The 24,818-nt window shown below is 44.3% G+C and overlaps 1 protein-coding gene across 2 annotated transcripts; it reads left to right on the top strand.

The window, feature by feature from the left end:
* The first annotated feature begins 7,322 nt into the window (after positions 1 to 7,322).
* Positions 7,323 to 24,818, top strand: TMEM192 (transmembrane protein 192). 2 transcript variants are annotated; one of them, XM_035111651.3, is made up of 6 exons: positions 7,323 to 7,552; positions 11,775 to 11,924; positions 13,694 to 13,958; positions 16,521 to 16,655; positions 21,665 to 21,767; positions 22,688 to 24,818. In XM_035111651.3, the coding sequence occupies exons 1-6, from the start codon at positions 7,490 to 7,492 to the stop codon at positions 22,797 to 22,799; spliced, it is 828 nt and encodes a 275-aa protein (XP_034967542.2). In that variant the 5' UTR covers positions 7,323 to 7,489; the 3' UTR covers positions 22,800 to 24,818. The 2 variants fall into 2 exon arrangements, with proteins under 2 accessions (XP_034967542.2, XP_088516307.1); XM_088660181.1 differs by lacking the exon at positions 11,775 to 11,924 and having other exon boundaries at positions 7,415 to 7,552.

The raw sequence follows: 24,818 nt of genomic DNA on the forward strand, positions 1-24,818 counted from the left end.
AATGGATGAATGACAGCTAAAGAGTCAGCGTTGATCAAAGCTGACCCAAATGCCAGTTCAGGAAAGTTAGGAGCGCAGGAAGTCAGACCAATGGTCCATCTAGCTCAGTACTGTCTACATTGCATCTTCCAAGGGGCCAGACAGGATTCTCTCCCAGTCCTACCATGAGATGCTGGGGATTGAGCAGGGACAGACGCTCTTGTTGTTGTTCACATCAGTTTGTCTCAGGAGACAATGGAAGAGTGTGCCTGTAACCGTTGGGAGAAAGATGTTTTGTTGCAGCTGGGGCAGATGAAGGCATTGGGTTGTGCTGCTGCAGATGCACCATGATGTTTCTTTTCTCTGCCCTCCTCTCAGCGGCCATTCCTCCTCTGGTCACTGCTATGGATGCATGACCTGTCTGTCTCCAGGCCCTGCGGTTTTCTGTAAGATTCCCACACAACAGGCTTGATGTTGCCAGCCTTCCTGTCACATTTGCAGACATCTTTGTAAGGCAGAGGTGGTCTGCCAATGACCCTGGTGCTTGAAGCCAACTCTTCCTAAAGCACATCCCTGGGGATTCTGCCATCTTCCCTTCTGTGGACATAAGCACGCCAGTGTAAGCATCACTGGAGGGTGAATATGCTACGGTAGGAATATGGGCTTGGCACTCTTTGTTTGAGACTGTCCTGCCATGTGATGCAAGACAGATGCTCTGCCACTAAGCTATAGGGCCCTTCGCCAAACAAACAGGGCAACTTGGTGGTCAGACGTGGACTTGATGGTGGAAATACCACATCCATGTTATCCTCTGCTGTCTCCTTGCCTCCCCTTCACTTATGTTTTCCCTATGTTATATTTCATACGGCAAGCTCTTTAGGGCAGGGACCTGCCCTTCTTTATGCATGTTGCATAAATAAATAAAATCAGGAGAGTACAAATGGATTTTTCCTTTGTATTTTTAACCACCTCAGCTAGGTTCAATTGCAATAGTAGCTTGGTGATGTGTCATGGCAGAATACAGATATGAACCTTGGATTGCAATAATAAACTTGGTAAGGGATAAGGCTGGTGTGGTGAATCTTTGGCACTCCAGATGTTGCTGAACAACTCCCATCAGCCTCAACAAGCACGGATTGCAAGGCCATCTATATAAAGACTACATCACATTGCAAGGACATCTATAAATAGAGAGAGAGGAGTCCCTAAGACAGTTGTATTGTGCCTTGTACGCCTCCTTCTGGCAACTCCTGCAGCCAAGCTGGTGCCAAACATGTTTCTCTGCTTTCCTTTGAACTACATCAGTGAGGACAAGAGTCATTGTCATCAGTCTTGTCATCTAGGCAGCCCAGGCAGCCCAGGGCCTCCATACACACTGCCCAGACTTGTGACCCGTTCTTTTGAGACAGAAGGGTGCCAACAATTTTACATACAGAGAAAGAGTCCCACTTATTTCTCTGATTGCAACTTGTTTTAAACAGTTGCTAATACAGTGGTACCTCCGGTTGTGGATGGGATCCGTTCAGAGCTCCGGTTGGATCCTGAGGTTTCCGCAACCAGAGGTGCCTGTTCTGCACATGCGCACAGCACAATAGAGCACTTCTGCGCATGCACGAGCGGCAAAACCCGGAAAAATACTTCTGGGTTTGTGGCTTTCATAACCCGAAGTTTACATTACCTGAGGGTAACATAAGCAGAGGTTATACTGTATTGTGTTTCAATGTCCCAAGGCCTTATGGTGTGGGGCGGGTAATAGAAACATAGGTAAGATCAGGCATCCCCAAACTTCGGCCCTCCAGATGTTTTGGACTACAATTCCCATCTTCCCCAACCATCTTCCCCGACCATTGGTCCTGTTAGCTAGGGATCATGGGAGTTGTAGGCCAGTGATGGCGAACCTATGACACGCGTGTCAGCACTGACACGCATAGCCATTTTTGGTGACACACAGCCGCATGCCGAGACCTCACTTCCGGCCAGCGGCGGAATGCCACAGGCAACGCATCTTTGGGGGCCTTGTGGACTTCCAGCAAGGCAAGATGGCGGTTGGCATGGAGCCGCGGAGCTCCTGAAAGTGGCCAGCGCTGCAGGAGCTGCCGGACGGGCTCCCGAGCCACCGAAACCGTCGCCGCCACCGTCTGGACACTGGGAGCCACCGGTGCAGCAACCGGGGAGCTGCTGGACCCCCCCCCCACGAACCTGATGGGCGGCCTTGAGGCACTCCGGAGGCGGAAAAGCCCGGCCCTGCTGCCGCTGCTCCCGCGGAAAGGAGGGAGAAAAGAAGGGAAAACAAGGCAAGGAGAACAGGGGTCTGCTCGCTCTGTTGCTGTCCCCGTTGCCCCTGCCTCAAGGGAGAGGAGGGGGCCCTTGGAGGAGGGAGAAGAACCCTGACCCCAACCTCGCTGCCGTCCCGGGAAGAGAGAAGAGACACACAAGTAAGCTGAAACCCCTTCCCTGTTGCCCTGCCGCCGCACAAGCATAGCCGAGTGAGGGGAGAGGTGGGCTGAAGAGGGCCACAAGGAGGCACAGGCCCAACCTGAGCCCACCTCCCCAGTGGCAGACCCGTTGGTGGAAGGCCTGAGCCCAAAGTGCCACTGGAAAAGACCTCTGGGTTTTGCCTTATTTTTTCCCTTTTTAAATATTTTTCCCCTCCCCATTTTCCTTTTTTTTTTAAAGGGGAAACAATTATACATTTTTGTTATTTAAACTATAAATATCGCGAAATTATGTTTTTTTTCTTGAAGTGACACACCACCTGAGTTATGCTCGGTTTGGGGATGCCTGGGTAAGATGATGTGTGGAGGCTAGCTGTGCCTGCCAAGTCTTGCAGGTAGCTATCTCCATGCATGGCCTGGGGCAGCAAGTTAGTGGAAGCAGGCTCATGAGCAGTCACCCCAATTTTATTTTATTTTATCTTAAACAAAAAAAAGCCTCTAGATGATTTATTTAAATGTTATACATGTCCAATATAGCAAATATCTATATATATAAAAATGGTGAAGTTGCATGTGTGTTATTCCCCACTTTTCTCCCACAAGCACTTACCCGGTCGTCCTGAAATTTTGCCACAACCTCAGAGTCACATGTGAGCAGGTAATCATGCACTTACACTGACTGGCTGACACACTGAACACAGGTAAAAACCTGGATTTGTGGTCAAAAAACTGCGCCCTCTAGTGGACATTCAATGAACAATGGACATACTCCCACAATCCCTCACGCCCCGGAGACCACACCTCTAACAGAGAGCAAACCGCCCCAAGACCAAGCTGCTCCTCAGGGAACTATGCCCGCCTCAGAGATCGCTCCGAGACCAGGCCGCTCCCCAGGGACCCGTGCCCGCCCAGGAGATCACGTACCAACGACCCGCTCCCCCCCCCCGACCAAGCCCACTCCACACACGCCCCCACCGCACAGATCCCACCCCCGCCGATCCCATAGGATCGTATGTCATGTATCTTTGTCTATGAAGGCAGAAGCCATAATACATTTGATAGTAAAGACTATGAAAATCAGGTCACATGCCACAAGACCCTGTGTTTTAACTACTACATTTTTAATTTAATGTCCTTTTAAATTCATATACCATAGATATGCTACCAGTGAGAATATTTGGTTTTTCTTTCTGTGCCTTGTGGAAAATCCTTAGCATGTCTTCTTAGAAGTAAATCCCACTGAGTTCAGTGGGACTTATTTGCAAGTAAAGTATGTTTAGGATTGCAACCTCAAAGGTAACATTCAGGTGTATGGATCACAATATTTTGTCCACTAGTTAACTAGGTTGTTTTTTATTTTTTTAAAGAATAAATAAAAAATAACTAAGTCAACCATAGGAATATGCATCACTCTTCAGTTCAAAGAGCACTCTGTAGCAGCTTACTCCAATAAGAAATGCAAAACTGTTAAAATAATAAGATTATAAAATAACAACCAATTAGGCTGTATAATCTAGAACAGTAACAGAGTCATACACTAAGAAGTCTGTTGGGTGGTGGTGGTTTTAATCTGTCCAACAGACAAAAGTGAGAGAGCCAGTTGAGATAGGGTATTTCACATGCTGCAGCTTCACCAATGAGAAGCCCACCCACTTCACCCCACCAGGGGAAAGGACAGGGAGTGGGACCTCCAGTGAAGATCTCGGACTTAACAGTGCAATCCTGTGCATGTGCTCTTGGAAGTAAGTTCCATTCAGTTCAATGGGACTTACTCCTAGGTAAATGGGTAGAGGAATGCAGCTTTAGTTACTCGAAAGTAGGTCCCCTTGTAACCAATGTGAAAAAATTAGGTTATGACTTAAATTCCATTGATTTCAATGGGAACCAAGTGCAACTGACTTAGTCTGGACTTTACCCATAAGATATAACACAGCATCCAAATAGTTGTAAACAAAGCTCCTTACCCTTTGGTGTACAGTCCTCCAGAAGGAAAGGGATATATAATTTTCATGTGTGTCAGGCTTTTGATACCCTATCCTATAAGTATTTATAAACAGCAGTTGACGCTAGGCAAGGTTATCATGTAACATGCATTTATACTGGATCCTTTCCTCAACGTGTTAATAAAACGGATCGTGGGTATAATATATTAATTTCCAAAGGAAAACATAAACCTGACGGATTTTGTATTTATGGCTAAATTAATTTTATACACAGCATTTACAAACTATTTATTTAATTAATTAAATCTATTTGTAGATCTGAGGGCAGTTCGCAACATAAAAATACAATATCTTCTCTTCAAAAACACAAAAATAAAAACACAAAATGCATGATAAAAAAACCCCAAACAAACTGATAATCCTTCCTCCCACCCTCTCCCACAAATGCATTTAAGAGGGGTGTAAGATATTAATCAGCCAAAGGCCTGGTTGAAGAGGACCATTTAAAAAAAATTTTTTTTTTTTGCCTGGCAGCTAAAGGTGCATAATGAAGTTCCCAACCAAACTTCCCTGGGAAGAACATTCCATAAATGGGGAGCCATTGCAGAAAAGGCTTATCTCAGGGTTCAGAGTAGGTGCCTATACAGATTAAATATGTGTGTGCATGTCTGCACAATATAGTGCCATCTCGTGGTCAGTGGATTGCACTGCTCTTTCTGACAAGAAGCATTCCATTTTACAGTAATCTCTTTTTCACTGGCATGATCCTGCCCTGGCCCCCGTAAATAACTATCAAAATACGCATGACCCCCTCTTTTGTTTTCTTTTAAAAATTAAAGTGAACAAAATGAGACATCTGTGAATATATTTCTCAAATCAATTAAATATTACAGAACAGTCAGTTTCAATGGGAAAAAAATGCTTTTTAGGCTGCAGCCCTAAATGCTCTACACTAGGGAACAAGCTCCATCAGACTCTGTTGAACTTACTTCAACTGCATGTCAAGTGACTTCTCGAATATAACCTGCAGTAAATTGGAAAGATGCAGATTTATTTATTTTAGAGATCAGCATGAATATGAATGTTCCTATCAGCACAGTGGTCTTCCTCAGAGAGAAACTGAGAGAGCGGGTTTCATGCTATGCAGAGGATTAGAATTATATGCGTAGGGTTGCCAGACTCAATAGTGGTCAGGACTTCTGTGCCTTTAATTGCCCTGCTCTCTTTTGAGTCTGGAAACCTTAAAGAGAAACCAGCAGACCAGACCCTTTGCTTGGAAATTAAACAAAGGGTCTGCTGGTTTCTCTTTAAGGTTTCCGGACTCAAAAGAGAGCAGGGCAATTAAAGGCACAGAAGTCCTGTCCTCTATTGAGTCTGGCAACCCTATATATGGAGAAAGGTACCTTTCTTTATTTGAACAACAGTCTCAACTGTAAATCCTTTCTCAGTTTTTGAGCAGAATTTTACCAATAAAGAATTAAATTGAAAAGCAGCAACTGTAAAGTAGTACTTCAGAATGATTGGCTTGCATTATCAGTGGTTCTGACTACATTGCCAAGAGTCTCCCTGTCAACCACTATTAATCTTACTTTATTTAATATGTTTCTTAGTCTCCATCATTCCCAGTCCCAGAGTGGGTTGCAAGCCCTGTCTGCTGCCCCGTCTTCAGGGCAGGAGTTGGCTCTTGAAGACTCTGAAGTCCTTGGTGAATGGCTGAAGAGTGGAGGAGGTAGGCTGTTGACAAGAGGCTTAAAAGGCCTCAGTCTCCTCCCAACCTTTATCAGAGCAAGCTGCTCACCTGAAATAAATTAAACAATTCAAAAATTGTCCAGTAGCACCTTAGAGACCAACTAGGTTTGTTCTGGGTATAAGCTTTTCTGTGCATGCACACTTCTTCAGATACACTGAAACCTATCTTGCTCGCCTGAAGTGTGCGGTCCTGCAACTTCTGAACTGCCTTGCTACCTACCTTCTCTTTGAGCTCCAGCATGGGACTGGAATGTGACACAGCCCCACCACTGCCACTCCCCAGGCCATCCCTTCAGGCAAGGGTTCGAACTATCCTTTTCATATTGAACAATTATAGTTGATTGAGAGGCTTCACGTAACATATCCCCCTTCAGAAAGCACATCCTCCTTAAAAGTGACAAAAATGCACTGGAAAGTGTGGTCTACGGTAACACTTGCTGTGACGGAAGGGCGTCTAACCTCTCCAGAAACAAATCAGAATGAGTACGCATTTATGTCATAGCTGCCAAGTTCTCCCTTTTTTTAAGGGAAATTCCATTATGCTGAATAGGCTTCCTCACGAGAAAAGGGAAAACTTGGCAGCTATGATTTATGTAGCTAATATTGGACACATTCACACCGCACATTTAAAGCGCTATGGTACCACTTCTCACAGCTTCCCCAAAGAATTATAGTAGGGTTGCCATATTGCAAAAAGTGGGGGTGGGGATTAAGTTTTTGAGCTATTTTTTAAGGAAAATCGTCAAAAAAAGACACTGCCCACAAGGGGTTTGTTAGGTGTCCCTGCTAGTCTCTTTCCAGAGCTGCAGTTTCGACTGGGAATTTCAGCTCTCTGAGGGGAACAGGGACCTCCAAACAGCTCTCACCACGCTTAACAAACTACAACTCCCAGAATGCTTTGGGAGAAGCGATGAGTGTTTAAAGGTGAGTGTTTAAATAGAGCTTTAAACGTGCGGTGTGTAAACGTGGCCGTTCTCATCTCCCTGCTGAGAAATCAGGAAGAACCTGATGTTCTTCTAGCGCTTGGTAGAGCACTTCGCATGCAAAAATAAAAGTCTCAGATCTAATGTGCAGGTCGGGCTGGAGTCCCTAGAAGAGCCGCGGGCTGCCCAGCCGCCACCACCCTTCACTCGTCCGCTTTGACCACGCCTCCATGCCACGCCTCCCTTCGCTCTTCTGGCAACCCAGACAGGGAGGCGGAGCTTCAGAGAGAAAAAGAGACAGGGGGCGGCGCCTTCGAGGGAAACACCCGGACAATAGCGTCGCCGGCGGAGGTTTGGGCGGAAGCAGCGCTGCGTGAGGGCGGGGCATTCGCTACACCTGACAGCGCCGCGCGGGAGACTGGCGTGAAGCGCGTAGGGGCCGGAAGCAGCTGCGGAGAAGATGATCGGGGCGTCGAGTGGGGCTGGGCGGCAGCAGCAGCAGCAGCCGCGGGAGCTGGATAACGTGAGTCGCTAGCTGCTTCGGGGTCCTGCGCCCCGGGCTGCACAGGGGAAGGGGAGAGGCGGCTTTGGGGTGGAGCGTGTCGGGAGGGCGTCTGAATCGCACGGCGCGCCTCTTTGAGCCCCGTGGCTGCTCCAGTAGCCCCGAAAACGGAGTTCTGATGCTCCCCGGTTCTTCCCTTGAACGGAGAGTCGTCGAATTGCAGCGTTGGGAGAGAGACCCCGAGGGTTATCCAGCCCAGCCCTGTGCAATGTAGGAATCCTGCTCACAGCCGCCCCTGGGTGGGCTTGAACCGCCAACTTTGTGCTTCGCAGCCAGATGCACTGACCCACTGCGCCACCGTGTGCTTTTATTGCATTTATATCCGCCGCCCCCTCCCCAGCGGATATAAGGGGGTATATTAGTGGTTCTGCTCCTCAATTTAATCCCCCCACAACAACCCCGTTAGGTAGGTTTGGGCTGAGAGGCAGTGTCCGGCCCAAGGTCTCCCAGGGAGCTTCATGGCTGAGTGGGGATTTGCACCCTGGTCTCCCAGGTGTTAGACCAGCACTGAAGCTGCTATACCGCAGCTGCTGGGCAAAGAAGGTGCGAACGTTTATAGACTCCACCGCAGAGATTCCTATCACACGCTTGCTTTTGCCTTGAAAACCTCACTTCCTGCTTCCAGTTGTGTGGAAACTGTTTTGATTGTGAGGCAAACGGTGGCTTGGAAAAAGTCATGTTAAAACTCCTGAAAGCCATTGAGTCCTGTCTGTTTACTGTCCATTTGGAAGTGCATCTTTTTCATAATGTCTGCCAGTTACTTGAAGGGCTCTTTGAATTCCAGCACAGCAGCCCCAAAATATGGCTATTTCAGTCCTATACTTCTATTCTGTGAACTTCTTGCTTTGGGGGCTTTAATTATAAAGTTTATTGCCCTCCCTTTGCATAGTGAGATGCATGTCTTCAAGAATTTGGGTCCTTAGACATTTAGGGCTCCAATGGCAATGAAGAATGTACTTAAGCTTTGCTTAAACAATCAGTTCTCTGAATGTTATGTCAGTGAAGGACTCTGCAACAGGTAAGTTAAACAGGTATTGGGAAATCTAGTAAAGGGGCCGTTGATCCTAACAGTACAATAGAGTCCTGGGCTGAGAAGTATCTGTGGTTATTTAAAAATAAAAGTATTTATATTCTGCTGTTTTGCAAAACATCAGGGTGGTGTATAAACATATAAACATTTTAAAGCAATCGGGGACATATCAGACAACTGTATAGACCTGTCAGCATAAAAGTCTTCAAGTCTCATGACAGTCATGCAGTTACTGGGCCACAGTTAGACACCAGAATACTTGTAGTAGGGTTGGAAAAGAGTAAGTGTTTGCAAATATTTCACTCTATTCTAAAATAATGTAGACATTCATACTTACTTCACCAAACATTTATTAGACATTACAAGTACGGTAATAAATAGCCATGTAATTTTACTAATATACTAATTTTACAGCCGTGTAAAATATATAATGAGGATTTTCATTGTGATTATTCGCCACTCTGAGAGACTATTGACCAAACTCAGCCACCTTTGCATTTACTTCCAGGTTAATGTCAGACAGATAGAATCTGATGCTTTCATTGTTCTGCGATGTTAGACTACCCCAAAAAGGGATAGTACGCATTTGTGTAGCTGTTTGTACAATAGACAGTAGAAAAGAATATGTTCTACAGTGTCCAGCATATTCAAAGCAATGTCTACCATTTCTGGGGATGTATAAATATCTGCCCTTGACAAAAGCTGAGGGGGAAACGTTCAATCGGGCTAACATAAAGGTCCTGTGTTGGACTGGAATTATTAATTTTTAGATATAAGGGACCCTGTTAAATTCTTTTATTTAAACCGTAGAACTTGGGGGAGCAAATTTTATTTACAGCTAATGGTAAAAATGCTGGAAGCAATTTTCAGCAGTGTTACAAATATATCTTTTATTTTGGGTTTAAATGTTCAAAGCGAAGCTAAATATCTGTTTGCATTGCAGAGTTGTGTTTGTTGTAATGGCTGCCTCTTGAGTTTGCAAAAGGTGGGATTCTGAGGCTCTTAAAGAACACCGATCATTTTTAAACCAGCAGTGTTTGTTGAAGGAACCATGCTCCGTCCCCTTAAAAAGAACTTGGTGAAAAACTTCAGTATTATGTTGAAATGAAGTTTGATTAGGAAATATAAAACTATCTTACATTTTGGGGCTTCTGCCTATCTCTCCAGAGCCCAAGGGAGGGCTGTTTTTTTTAAAGCAGAGAATACAAGCCAGTGTGGTGTAGTGGTTAAGAGTGGTAGACTTGTAATCTGGTGAACCGGGTTCGCGTCTCTGCTCCTCCACATGCAGCTGCTGGGAGACCTTGGGCTAGTCACACTTCTCTGAAGTCTCTCAGCCCCACCCACCTCACAGGGTGTCTGTTGTGGGGGAGGAAGGGAAAGGAGAATGTTAGCCGCTTTGAGACTCCTTCGGGTAGTGATTAAGGGGGGTATCAAATCCAAACTCCTCTTCTACAAAACTTATTTACTCCATTTGTTGAAGAGCAAATTAGAAGTGTGCTAAGTAAATTTGTTTGGGTGGTATTGAACTAAGTTTTACTCAAGAGTAGACCTGCTGAAATTAATGAGCATGATGGAAGTTAGATCCATTAATTTAAGTGAGTTTGCTCAAAGGGTAATACTTAGCTGACTACCACTCTTGGGGTTCTGTTAAGCAGACATGACTATTGAGCCTACTACACTTACTGTTGGGATCTCTATTTCTGATGTTAAGGTATGAATGTTGCAGCTTATGTAGCCCTCATGGTATCCATGCCCAAGAAGAAGGTTATTGTCTGGGTTGGCAGAGCCCTGTGGCTTCCTAAAGCAGGAACCCCAAGGGCAAACCCTCAGAACAGCCCATTGAGAACACTGGGTGCCCTGTGGCTATGCAATTCTGGCTGTTGGTGGGTGTGCTATGCATTGGCTGACAACAAGAGGACTTCCACCCTGCAACACTTCACACAGGGCTGAAGCTACATGGTAGAGTTCCTTGTGTAATATGGCAGCTGCCCATGCAATGCATATACAGCTCCAAATAAATATTGGGGTACCTACATTGGCTAGACATGAGTTTAATTATATATTTAAAATACTAAATTAAGTGTTGGCTAGCTTTCCAAAATTGCATGGTGAATTTTGCCTCCTTAAGTGCATTGTATCTTCAAATCCTGAGGATCACAGTGATCATACATTGGAGCTTCTGAAATTTGAAAGTGGGCATTTAAACTGAAATATTAGGAAATATTTTTATCTCCCAAATACGTTTAAAGCAAGTTTGAAGTGCAAAGAGAATTTTTTACATTGTGGTGCCAAACTTGCATGGGGTTGGTTACCCATTAAGGTAAATGTTGACTTCTGTGCTAGCTTAGATAAGATTGAGCTGTCTCTGGGAACAATAGAAGAGCTCAAGTGATGCCCTCTAAAGTAAACTTGCTTGATTTTTTTCAAGGACTAAACTAGATCACATGCCTTTCTCATTCCTTTTTACTAAAACTGAATTCTGAAGTAGTTTTCCATTCTGGCAGGACAATGCCAAAAATGCTTGTGTAGGACAGGAAAAATGAGCTGGGCAATTATCCTGTGATTATGTGTGATTTTATTTCGTAAATTTTATACAAAAAACCAACAACCCTCAATGGATAATGTTAGATAAATGATCTCCTAGGCATCAATTTTATCTCATTGAGCTTTACTAGTTCTGCTTAAGTTCCTATTTAAAATCTTAAGATGAACACATTGAAAACCATAAATTAGTTTGAGCAAGTTCATATTCACGTAGAAAAACTGCATTGGCGTTTGTGCTAAACTAGTGAGGGCAATATTTGTTGCCAGTCCAGGTAATATTGCTTACCTTCAATTTATTGGGACTATTTCACATTGGTCAACCCCAGTTCTTTAAGAACTGGTTTACAAAAACAGACCACACTCTTCCAAAAACAGACCTGTACATGGGAGTAAATCCCACTGAGTACAGTTACAGTTCCCATTGAGTATTCTTCCAGTTAAGCATGCATAGGATGGTGCTGAAAAGATTTAAAAATCTTGCTTGCTGATGTAGCTTGTCTGTGTAAGTTAAAAAAAATGTATGCAAAGGCAGATGATTGAACTGTCTCACAATTGTTAAACTTCTCTTGGTTTTCTGTTTTGAACGCTGTGTTGCTAAATCTATTTCAGGGATCTGTTTCAGAGATAATGCAGAGCATGGATGATGACCCTTTTCTTGATGCACCGCTCCTTCCACCTCATGCATTGTATTCCAGGATATATCGAAGGTTCTACACCATACCTACAGTCTGCATTGCCAATATTTTGCTGCTCACGCATGTAAGTTACCGATAAATTATTTGGATAAATTCAATGATGCAGAGGTGCAGTTTGCTGCCTTGAGTTGAGTGAGCGAGTAGCAGCGCTGGCCTCTTCCTCAGGCATCTCCTGCACTGCCACTAAAGTAGCTCTTTCCCCAGCAGACAAGTGTGACATGGCTTTCCTCCTTGGCCACTTAAAAGGTGGAAGGGTCAGCCCAGTCAGTTTCCTGTGAGCCCTTTGCAGAAGTGTGCTGTTGTGGTCGCATGTTCTGTCTGTCCCTGCTCTTTAAGGCCAGAGGGTGGCAGCATGCAGAGCAAGTGGGAATACAAACCAAACTGATGCACCTGGAAGTTAGAAAGCACTACTAAGTCATGGATGAAATCTCAAAATACCTTGCGGGCACCAAGTTGGAGGAAGCTGTTAATGCCCAACCTTCATACCTAGAGTTTTGTTGGCTTGAGAGGCAAGCAGACAACAATAAGTGTGTCTATGTCCCTGTTCCATATACTGATGCCATCCTGCTCCCTGCTCTTGTTGACCTTGGTCAGTGAGAATCAAGCTTTTATAGCCTTTCCTTCCAGTACCAAACTTGGTGGCACCATGCTGATCAGTAGAAAAGTGAAATGGAGCTGCCCCAAAACTGTTTACCGGGACTTCATAAGCACACTAATACTGCTTTGTTAAGAACCACCCCCCCCCCCCAAAAAAACACATCCTGCTGGAGAGGGCTATGCAATCAAAAGTCCTCCCTTAGAATCCGTCAAAGCTGTCTTGGTGGCAAAAGCAAGAGGGGATAGGAACTGTTCCTGTGGAGAACTGGGATAATGCACACACCACCAGCAGCTGTAATGGCTAGGTAGCTCCCACTCGGATTAAAGTATTTGCATTCAGAGTTGGTGATAACAGAATGGGGAGCTTCATTTCTGTGCTGTCCTGCTCAGGTTGGGGGTCACCTTCATTGCCTTCTACTGGCCACTGTTTACCAGCCCCAGAGATTCCTTTGATGGGGGGAGGCTGAGCTCACTGGCATTTGCATGTGTCACTTCCCATTACTACCGTGTCAATACTGGCACAGCTCAGTCAGCAGAGCATGAGACTCTTAATCTCAGGGTTGTGGCTTTGAGCCCCACGTTGGGCATAAGATTCCCGTGTTGCAGGGGGTTGGTCAAGATGACCCTTCTGGTCCCTTCCAACTCTACCATTCTATGATTCTAATAGGATGGAGGTTGGCTTATATTGTTCCCTCCTAGTGGGAAAGCTTAAAGTGGGACGCAGGTGGCGCTGTGGGTTAAACCACAGAGCCTAGGGCTTGCTGATCAGAAGGTTGGCGGTTCAAATCCCCACAACGGGGTGAGCTCCCGTTGCTCGGTCCCAGCTCCTGCCAACCTAGCAGTTCGAAAGCACGTCAAAGTGCAAGTAGATAAATAGGTATCACTCCGGTGGGAAGGTAAATGGCATTTCTGTGCACTGCTCTGGTTCGCCAGAAGTGGTTTAGTCATGCTGGCCACATGACCTGGAAGCTGTACGCCGGCTCCCTCGGCCAATAAAGCGAGATGAGCGCTGCAACCCCAGAGTCGGTCACGACTGGACCGAATGGTCAGGGGTCCCTTTACCTTTACCTTTAGTGGGAAAGCTTAAGAACGTACTATGGACTAATGATGCCATATCAGCAATAGAAAATGGTTATGAATCTGTAAAATAAAGTTAGAGCAAACCTGCCAGGCTTGGATGTGTTTGACTTGGATGATGAGCATTTGAAATTTCTTTCTTTCTCTTTTCTTCCTTAGGTTGCTGTTGTTGTTTTGGCTTTTCTGGCAGGCATATTCTGCTCTTACCCTGATGCAAGTGGAGATATGTGTCCTCAGCATTACACTTATCCACTTAAAGTGCAAACTGTTATAGTTACCGCCAAAGTAATTCTCTGGATCCTGCATCTGTTTCTCGAACGGTATATTCACTTCCACCATAGCAAGGTCAGAAGGAAAGGCTACCTCCAGATCTACAGAGTCACAAGGCATCTTAAGAGATTTCCACTCCTAATTCAGTCTACAGGTAAGCCTGAACCTAATGACTCACTCTTGTCAATCTCTTGTTTGTAAATACAGTGGTCCTTCGATTTATGAAGTACTCGACTTACAAAATTTAGAGTTACGAATGAAAAAAAATGGCCAGATGCTTCCGTTTTTTCCGACATCCGAAAGGAAAACCGTTGCGGTTTAGATGGGGTTTTCTCGACTTACGAATTTTAGATGCAGTTTACTCGACTTACGAATTTTTACGTTTCCAATGCATTCCTATGGGAAACCGCTTTTTTCGACTTACAAACTTTTCGACCTACGAATGTGAATTTGGAACGGATTAAATTCGTAAGTCGAGGGACCACTGTATGAATTCTTCTACAGGCATGAAGCATCTCACATGGTCATGGCAGCAGTGCAGTTCTAGCTTTTGCTGCATCTTTCTAGTATTTTGTCCAACTTGGACAAGATGAAGCCTTCAAGGTAAGCCAAGATTTATCAGTAATTCTTGTAATGCATTCTGTATTTAATCCACTTTATTCCTTAATGTATACCACATCTCTCCCCTAATAGCTCAACTGCAGGTACCATAACTGCCAAAAAATGGCCATTTGAGATGTTTTGCTCCAATAGCTATCAGGAATTGACTAGTACATTGTGACAAAATGTGCCATGCTGTCCTAATAATGTCCAGGTTATTCCTTACTGCAGTTAGTTCAAGGAGCGCACTGGCTCTATGGATCAATGAAAGAGTGGGCGCTTTAGCTTGCTTAAGCACTCTCATAGAGGTGTCTTCTACCCTGATCACAGTAGATGGCGGTGTGGTAGAGATCTGAGCCCTGTAGGACAAAAAAGGGGCACAGTCTCAACCTGATGCTCAGAAAGCAGAAGTATGTTGCAGCACATAATAAACCCATTGCATGGTGACCTTTAACAGATGGCTGTTCAGCCTTGGCTTGAAAACCCCCAGCATGGAGACCCCATCACTCCTTTAAATAATCTGCTGCATTGCTGAACTGCTCTTGCAGTCAAGAAATTTCCAGCCAAAATCTGCCTGCCTTAAACCCATTAGATGTCTGGTGCCCCAGAATTTAGTCACTTTCTTCCCCTAAGAAGCAAATATTTGAAGAGCATTATCATGCCCTCTATAATCTCAGATAGCAACTGAATAATGAGTAATTCATGAGCAAACCAATCCTTGGTCAAAAGCCTGCTTTTGCTCAAATTGAAATGTTGGGCTCTTGTTGAGTTATTTTCCTTCTCTGTCTACTGATACAAGAAATGTTCAGTTAACAGATTAATGAATTTTCCATACACCCGCTGTTTTTGTAACAACCTGCATATTGATTGAAAACTGTGGGCTTTTAATACTTAGAGCTGCTTTCTTGTGTGCAGTTTGCCCTACTTCTCAAGTTGGCCACAGTATGGCTGCAGTGTTAAGTGGCCACTAGGTGGCCACTCTGGAGATTTAATATGAAAGATCACACTATAGAAGTAGCTTTCAGCTAGATAGTGCAATAGCATTTCTTGCAGTATACAGTAATGATTTGTGCTTGAAGTGCTGTGTAGCTGAAAAACTTTTGAACATGTCTGTGAAGACTTAAGGGCAAAATGTGAGGTCGAAACAGTAATCCTTAGTGACTTCAGCAGTGTAGCAATGTGGAACCACTGGCCGTAAGGTTTCCCAAGCCCTTGCCATTTGACCTGTGAGGCCACTTCAGCCAAGCCACATGCATGTGCCCCACATCTGATGGGGTAGGTAAAGACACGACTTGCTTGAAAGTGAGTTTTGCAGTCACTATAATCAGAGGCTCTTGCAAGGCCTTTGCCACAGCCATCATGATGGGAGTTTTGCTAGCACAGACCAGCTGATAAACTGTTTCTTTGCCCATGCAATTTGATCCCAAAGGAAACTGGGGCCCCTGATGTGTGTGGGACTTGGCCTGTCAAACATGGTGCACGGGTGGTGAGGAGGGTAAGGATCTCTGATCATAGGTGTGTTAAGAGAAAAGAGGTAGGAAAAAAGGAAGGGAACAGTGCAATACAGATGTCAGCAACTTACTGTCAGTCATACGTTCTCGGCTGCAATTCCCATCGGGCCCAGCCCCGTCTGGAAGGCATCAGGTTGACGAAATCTAGTCCAATGGATAGTGCATTATAAACGTACCTGGTACTTCATATGTGTTCTTAGTAATCCTTAGCCATACGTACTATAAAACCTTTTATATTAACTTCAAACTCTGCATCTTTTTGCTTGCAATTGAATATACATTTGCTAGTGACAACTTGGAAACATCTTCCATGGCATTTAGCTTGAACAGGAAACTTGTGTGAAAGTGCAGCTGAAATAAACACCCAAGGGGTCTGTTCCTCTTTCCTATCCTATAGTAAAGTGACTGGCCATCTAAGTGAGGCTGTGCGTGGTTGAGAATGTCCTCAGTGCCTGTTTTCACTCATGACTGAGAGAGTCAGCTGGGTATGACTATTGGTTCAAAGTTAATGCTGGTTTATGTGTTTGGGGGTTATCTTGAGCCACTTCTGGAAGCTATCTAGACGGCTGGAAGTCTTAACATGTCTCATCTGTGTCTTTTAATAGGTAATATAGCTTTACTGCTGATCTTGTCAGCGCAACATTCCTTTCCTGATCACAATAAAATGTATCTCTGCTTCATCCTGGGAATCTTGAGCGTGGAGCTATTATGTTCGTTGATATGTGTGGTTGTCTACACAGGTAAGAGCAGCAGGATTGCCTTGCATGTATAAGCCACTTAGACTGGCCACTAGGCCATAGAATTACCTCTTTATTTTTCTTCAGATTCATTGCTAAGATTAGCTTGACCCAAGGGGCCTGCTAAGAGTTAATAATCTGATGGCTTGGATGGTTGTATCTTGGCTTAATAAGGCAAGACAAGGGTGGGCCTTGTGCACTCATATGCAGCTGCTTAAATCCTGCCTTTATGTGAGTGAGCAAACAAGCTGGGGAGTCTTAATCTGCCTAGTGTCTCTCTATGCCTGTTTTTGCCCTATTGAGAAATCTGTTTTGGCCAAGACCTGGGGAACAGCTGGATTTTATACTTCCGTGAAAGCAGAATTGGCCATTGTCGGATTCTCCTCCCCAGCAGCCTAAAACCTGCATGGCATACATTTGCATGTTACTGCCTCCCACATTTCATCTTGAAATTCTTGGCAAATGCCGACTCAGTGGCTTCCCTTTCCTCATTTTTTCCTTCCATTTCCTCCTTGCTTTGATTGCCCATCTACACTGATGAGTTCTGGGGAACTGAAACATTGTGCACTGTTTTGTGACATTTTGGTTGGCGTAATAAAAGGGCTGCCCTAAGACTGATTTTGACCACAGTTTACTGGTTTAAACATAACAGGAAACAGTAGTGAACTGAGACTTCCCAGCTCACTTGTGCGAGGGGAGGAGCAAAATGGCTCCATGTGGAGGAATGAAGCTTGTTCATATGTTGCTTTATAAAGTCGTGATAGGATCCTCCCAATATGGCTTAGAATAATAGAATTGCAGAGTTGGAAGGGACCCCCAAGGGTCATCTAATCCAACCCCTTGCACATGTATGAATCTTTTGCCCAATGTGGGGCTCGAACCCACAACCCTGAGATTAAGAGTCTCAGGCTCTACTGACTGACCTATTATCAGATTCAAGTTTGTACAACCTTATTCTGTCGATAAAGTGTGTATTTTTAACAATGTGCATAGCTACTTGACGTTAGATCAATGCAAAGAAGCTGAAACACATTCAAGCGTTTCTAACTTTAAAATAAATAAATAAATAATAATAATAATAATTAATAATTTATTATTTTTACCCCGCCCATCTGGCTGGGTTTCCCCAGCCACTCTGGGCGGCTTCCAACAGAAAAATGAAATAATTGATTAAACATTAAAAGCCTCCCTAAACAGGGCTGCCTTCAGGTGTCTTCTAAAAATCTGGTAGCTGTTTTTCTCTTTGACATCTGATGGGAGGGCGTTCCACAGGGCAGGCGCCACTACCAAGAAGGCCCTCTGCCTGGTTCCCTGCAACTTGGCTTCTCGCAACGAGGGAACCGCCAGAAGGCCCTCGGTACTGGACCTCAGTGTCTGGGCTGAACGATGGGGGTGGAGATGCTCCTTCAAGTATACTGGACTGAGGCCATTTCGGGCTTTAAAGGTCAGCACCAACACTTCGAATTGTGCTCAGAAACATACTGGGAGCCAATGTAGATCTTTCACTATTCTATTGCATTGATGCGAAATGCCCAGATGGAGGGATAGAGTTTTTTTGCCTGATGCTGTCCTATCCCAAGGGTTTTTGGGCAGTTAATAGTGTAGAAGAGAGGACACACAAAATGCAGCTGTTGATCTAGAAATCTCTCGCTTGGCAGTGAGAGCCATCTTTGTGGAGGAGCAGCTGTTTTGAGGGGTTTCTTGCCTGGCACTGATAGGCAGCTGCGTCTCTGCCCGTGTAGTGCAAGGCTCTTCCTTTTTGTACATATGGCAGCCGTGGAAGGAGGCAAGACCCTGCTTCTGAAAAGTGCCAGCACAATTGACAGAACTTGAGAACTGGACTGCAGCCTGATGTCACCTGCAGGGTAATGCAGTTCTTGAGTCCCCTCCTTCCTTTAGGAAGACAGAGGTTAAAGCTGCCGAACTTCACAGCGTTAGCAGTGAGGCAAGAGGAAATCATGATGCATCGTAAAATATTGCAGAGAGGAAACTGTGGCAGTGCTACTGATTTAAGAGGGAGGCCAGGGAGACTGCATTGGCTTTCGACCGTGCCAGCAGAGCAGCTCTTGGGTGTAAATAATTGATCTGTCAGATCCTACATTAAAGGAGCAAGCTCTTCATGTTTTTAAAGAGAGGAGAATTCGTATGATGGTTCTGTGCTGGCTTTGCTGCTTTCGAAGCCCCTCTGAGACTCCACACAGATGCAGGCTCAGTGTGATGTCGCAGTCCAGGCACAAGCACAACGTTAACGTGCTTCCAAGACCACAATTTACGTGTGATGGCCGCAGATAGCGGCCGCATCTGGATGATTAAATCCTGTCTTAATAAGACAGAACATGTCCACACTTTGTGCACGCATCCTCTGCACTTTCTTCTGCACGCACAGGGAAACCCTGGGAATTAGACAGCCCTGGGTCGTTTGACCCTTTCATCAGTTCTCTTTTTTTGCCTCCTATAAAAACTACACAAGACACACTCTTTTAACGTTGAAATAACATATAACTTTTACTTAGTGTACTTGCATTTGCAGATTAAAGTGTACAATGCAGGAGGGTGTTTAAGTTGCAGAGTTGTAGCTTTGGCGGTGGTGGTGGTGGGGCACTGGCTTATGTGTCCAAGCCAGCATGTGTAAGACATGGTTTAAAGTTAGCTTTTGTTTCATTGCTTGTTGTTCCTGGTTCTCATGTGACAAGAAGCGATAGCGAACTGCAGTGGCTTGCCATATTGTCCAGTTTGCACAAAGAGTGGATTAGGGGACTGCATGCAGATGTATGGAGCGTGTACACGTCCTGCTAATTAAACGAGGATTTAATTTGTGTAAACCAGGGGCCATTAGATCAGGCATCCCCAGACTCGGCCCTCCAGATGTTTTGAGACTACAACTCCCATCATCCCTAGCTAACAGAACCAGTGGTCAGGGATGATGGGAGTTGTAGTCCCAAAACATCTGGAGGGGCTGAGTTTGGGGATGCCTGCATTAGATGCACACATAAAAGTAGAGCTAGCTGGGAAAGTGAAGGGTTTTCCCCCTGAAGGCACATAACAATCCTGCTACTTCTTTGCCACGTGTCTTTTGGCTTTGCCCATTGTGAAAGTGGCTCTGGGAACCTCTACTCAAAATTCACCTACAAATGGATGAGATGGGATTTGATGACAGTGAGCTCCCTCGACTCCTTCCCATTGGGCTGTTGGCATGCTCCACTTGCAAAGGAGCAGTCAAGAACTAACTTCAAGCTCCCCGGAATTCCTTTGTAGCCATATCCATGCACTTGCTTCTTGCCTGACATCACATATAAAGTCAGGAATGGGGCAGCTGGGCATGGTTTGGAGAAAATGGCCAAATTGGGACCCATGTTGGACCTAATTAGAGTGGTGGGCCGGAGGTTCCCCACCTCTGTGTTAGAGTTCCCGAGTGGAACCTACAACAAAACGTTGCAGTCTTTTTGCTCAGGGTTTGTGTCGCTTCATTTCCCCTTCCTGTCTTTTTTATTCGCCCACCATCCCACACATTCAGTGAGCATTCTGTGGCCACTGGTTGCTTTTGGTCCTTATTGGACTATTTTGTGGGCCTTGCCCCTATAGGTGTTTTCTAAAGATTTATTTTGCATCTGCAAACCTTGATATCCTCTGAATTACTTGTGTGCAACCTTCCAAAGTGAATTAGTTGTGTACCTGAACCCTTCAGGACACCTGTTGGTTTACAATTGCCTTAAATGTCCTGGGATGTATGTGCTGGGGTAATCTGATCCGGTCATGAATTGCTGAATTCTGATGTTGTTGAGAGCCAAACTCAGCTGATTACTTTACAGCTTGCTGACACATCTGCCTTGGTTATTCCTCTGATCAGTCATGCAACCTGCTTGTACACAACAGGTGGTCTAGTTTAGTAGTTCTATGGGGGGAGGGGGGAAGGGAAGAAGAAAGTTCCTATTCAAAAGGAGATGCTGACTGAGTAGATAAGAATGAAGCATTGTGTTGACAGTGGAACTCTCTCAAAAAGGAACTTCCTCCACCATCTTTTGCCAAAGAGATCACATGAATTTAAGCATTCCGATTAGGGATGGTTGAAGGGGACTCTCCAAACCACATTAACTGGTCTGTAAAATTAAGCCTCCTATTTTTTCATAACTGGCTGAAAGTGGTATAAAACATGCCATTTCACACTGTCACACATTGCAAAAATGACCAGTTTTTCCCTCTTGGGCTTCAGCTCTCAAGCATTGTTTATGGGTTTGCTATGGGTAGTAAATCTGCCTAAGTAACATATTCCGCTGCACGTTCCCTGCTTTCTCCTATTTTCTGCTTCCCTTCCTTTTCCTCTTTCCCCCCTGTGCTCAATTGTCAGCTTCTCTAGGCAGGGGCCTGTTGTACTGAATGTAAAGCAGTGTTTCCCAACCTTTTGCCTCCAGATGTTTTGGGACTACAACTCCCATCCCTAGCTAGCAAGACCAGTGGTCAGGAATGATGGGGATTGTAGTCCGAAAACAGCTGGAGGCACAAGGTTGGGAAACACTGATGTAAGGCACCATGTGTGCTGCATAAATCAAAACAACAATAGCAATGCTCGAAGCATACCTAGGAACACAACACAGGTCACTTAACATGCATTGGCTGTGTGGTCCAAATGTGGAAAAGTAGGATATTGCATGTTTGTAACTCAGGTCAGCTATACCTAACTCATGGAGCGTGTTGTGTTCATGGAATGGAGCCAGGAGGAAAGTCCCATCTTGTAGCAATCTTCTTTTTCTTCTATGGTAGAGCAAATAGTAGAATAGAAAGAGAGAACCTGTGGCTCTCCAGGTGTGGTTGGGACTTCCATCAGCCCCAGCCAGAATGGTCCAGGGGTCAGGACTGATACAAATATAATGCAGCAATAGGTGGAGGGCCACAGGTTCCCTCTCATTGTTCTGGAAATTAAAATGGTTCTGTATTTAAAAGTCTTCAGGAACTGTCAATTTATAGTTCCGGTGTCAGACTGCGCACACTGTAGCTTTCCCCTTTTTTAATTACAGTAAAGGTAAGCAACTTTAACCGGGCAAAACCAAGACCTGATGTAATAGAAGAAGAGCAGATCTATGCTTATCCTAATCACACTACCTCAGAAGTTGGATTCAGGTAACATCTCCTGTTACTCATTTTTCCTACTGTGCACCAGGTAACAAATAGCATTTATTGGAAAGATGAAGTCTGACTTCTTGATACAGTAGATGCCAACATAATGTTCTGCACCATTACTGAGAATGTAACGATAGATCTCACTGGTATTTGTGTAACTTGGTACTGTCCTGGTTAATGACGTGCTGGACTTGATTGATGTACAGTTGACAGCTCTCTATGTGGCTTATCTACATAAACACTTTTGGGCTTAGCTGCATCCTCAGAATTGGGAATTGTGTTTATTCACTACTTTTGTTAGTTCATTTGTTCCTTCCTTGGTGCAGATCTGAAGCACAAAGTGATTTTTTCGTATGCTTGGAAGACACTTGGTGCTAAATAGATACATGACAGTTGGCAGTGGCTGTGGTTATTGAAGGTTCAAGAAATAAATCCACACATATCCTGTTGAACCAGTCAAATCTGTAAGCCACTAAAATAGTGCAACTGCCTTCCTTTATTTAACACAGAAGCTGAAACTATAGGTAACATTGCTGAGATTTCTATAGTCCGCCAAATATAGAACTTTTTAATATATATTTGTCTTCAGGCCAAAGCCATCATAAAGCATAAGGGTTATTTTACTAAGAGTTGGTGTGTTTTACTTCACTTTTTAATAGGTGTTAATGCTGCTCCTTTGTTCTGATAATTTGCGATTGCTGTATTCATTGTGTTAAGGTAACTGTGATCCACCTTGGGTGGTCTGTTCCCCAAAAGGCATCTTATAACTAAACAAATCTGAGATCAGTATGTAAATGCATTTTGGGAACAGGAGGGTGTCCAGTAGGGGGAAGAGTTGCTGTTGCCTTCTTAAGTTTCACATGGTTGAGATGGAAGATGATAATGCTCTGAAAGTAACGTGGTTTGAATTTGTCTTTTAGGGAAGCCTCAAGCTTGGAAGAAGTAGTTGAAAAACAAGGAGATGCGATAGAATACCTTAAACGACACAATTCTCTACTGAGCCAGAAGTTGCTGGCTTTAACATCCCAGTAGGGCAGTGGCTAGCAGTGGCCAGGAAACAGTGGCCAGACAGTGTTAAAAATGGCGGACTAACTTGACTATTGACTCGTCCTCTGACAGCAGCAAACACATCACACAGTGACAGGTTTCCAGTCCTGGTTCTGAGCAGCTGTCGGACCTCATCTGGCTCGGTGCTTAAAGCTGCTTGGTTTTTAAAGGACACTTTTATTTTTGAGATCCCCCACCCAAGAGAGCTGGCATTAACCAGGGGGGAAAAACACCTCAATCAGTTGTCTGTTTGGTTCTTTCAACTCTCTGATTTGAAAGTGATGCAGATTTCCAAAGATTTTAGTTGTCGTTTTGAATGCCATCTTTTTCCAAACCAGTATGAAGCAAACTCCTGAGTATCAAGTATCAAAATGTTAATATACTTTGGTAATTGGTAAGGCAATCAATTAAGGATCGTTAGTTTCTATACTGTGGCTGCAATGGATGACCTCACAGCAGCAAAATCCTGTAGGAAAGGCTGCTGGGTGTCACCACTGACTCCGGGAGACTTTCAGCAATGTAAGTGCACTCATAATGACAAATAGCATCGTAAATTCAGGGACTGATCCAAAGGGGTATGGAGACGACCCTTAGACAAGTGGGAAAGAGAAGTGAAGCTAGTCAGTAGCTGGTCCCAAGGCAATTGTATAGATGACATTTCAAGCATCACTCCAGACAAGGATGGCAAGATCAGGCTGACAGTCTGAGAAGCCAGTTCTTCTGCTTTGTTCACGTGTTGCATTATCACATGTTATAAATGCAAGTATCTTCTTGTCAGCAAATGGTTGCATACTGAAAATATGTTTTTTCACTGCTGCCAGCTTTTTCTTTTTCTTCTTGCAAACGGGTTATCCCTTCTGCTTATGCTTCTCTGCTTGTCTTGTTACCTGGAAATAAGTGAGAATAATTAAGGGGACAGTGCATGGGCATAATGTAAGAACCCGCATGTTAACAAGCTACATGTAAAAGTATTTCAGGGAGAATTGAGTACTTCTGGCCCTCCTGATGTTGTTGGACTGCAGCTCCTTCAGCCCCAGCCATCATGGCCAACAATCTCGAGTGATGGAAGCGTCAGTCCAGCAACATGCAGGGGATCACATATCCCCCTCCCCTGGCCACCAGGGTGTGTCCTGCTTAAAAAACAGTCCTTAAATTCTTCTCATGGAAAACTACTTGCATATCTAATCCTTCATATGTGATATATACACAAACAGGAAAACCCTCAAAAATTTACATCACGGTGATTCCCACATGCTTTATTGCGCTAAAGTTTAGAAACGGATAAAAGTAAACTAACAAAAGCATTTTTCTTACAATGTTGCCATGATTGTTGCTGCAAATATTTCACTTTATAGGATAGTATCCAGTGTCTGCTGTCTTTGAAAATGTCGGCATTTCCTCCCCTGAAGCCAAGTGGCTCACAGAAGTGTTTATAGGTTCAACTCTGCTTTGAATGTCTAATCTCTGTATTTGATTGAACTCTGTAGATGCTAATCGTTGGGACGCATTCCCCCTTTAAGTTCCCCATCCAGCTACAAACAGCTGTCATTTGTCTGCTATGCCACTTTGCTGCCAACAAAGGCTGGGTGGTTGTTTTTTGTGTTTTTTTGTGTATCTTAGTCAATATTTCTGTAGCAAGACAAACACTTAAACAAACAGGAGGATTTTCCAAACATGTGCTGCGGTCTAGTTTAGAGAGAACAAAAGCATACCATTCTGTCACACTTCATGCAAACAGACTGTTAATCCACTGCTCAGTGAGAGATGTATATAGCATTGTTTAAGGGACAGTATAGGAAAACTGCAACTGGCTGCTTCTGACACTTAACATGTTCTTGCCTTGTTAGCTGTGCCTTAAACACAGCTGGGATTTTATTAAGAAGTGGAGGAAGAAATATGTATACTTTTCCTTTTTAAAAAGGACACTCAGGTTTTGATCTGATTTGTATGTGACTCATTCTCTGTTTTGTACTAAATGTGAAATAATAAACGCAACAAACCCTA

Source organism: Zootoca vivipara, chromosome Z1 (genome assembly GCF_965207765.1).
Source record: "Zootoca vivipara chromosome Z1, rZooViv2.hap1.1, whole genome shotgun sequence".
Taxonomy (NCBI): Eukaryota; Metazoa; Chordata; class Lepidosauria; order Squamata; family Lacertidae; genus Zootoca; species Zootoca vivipara.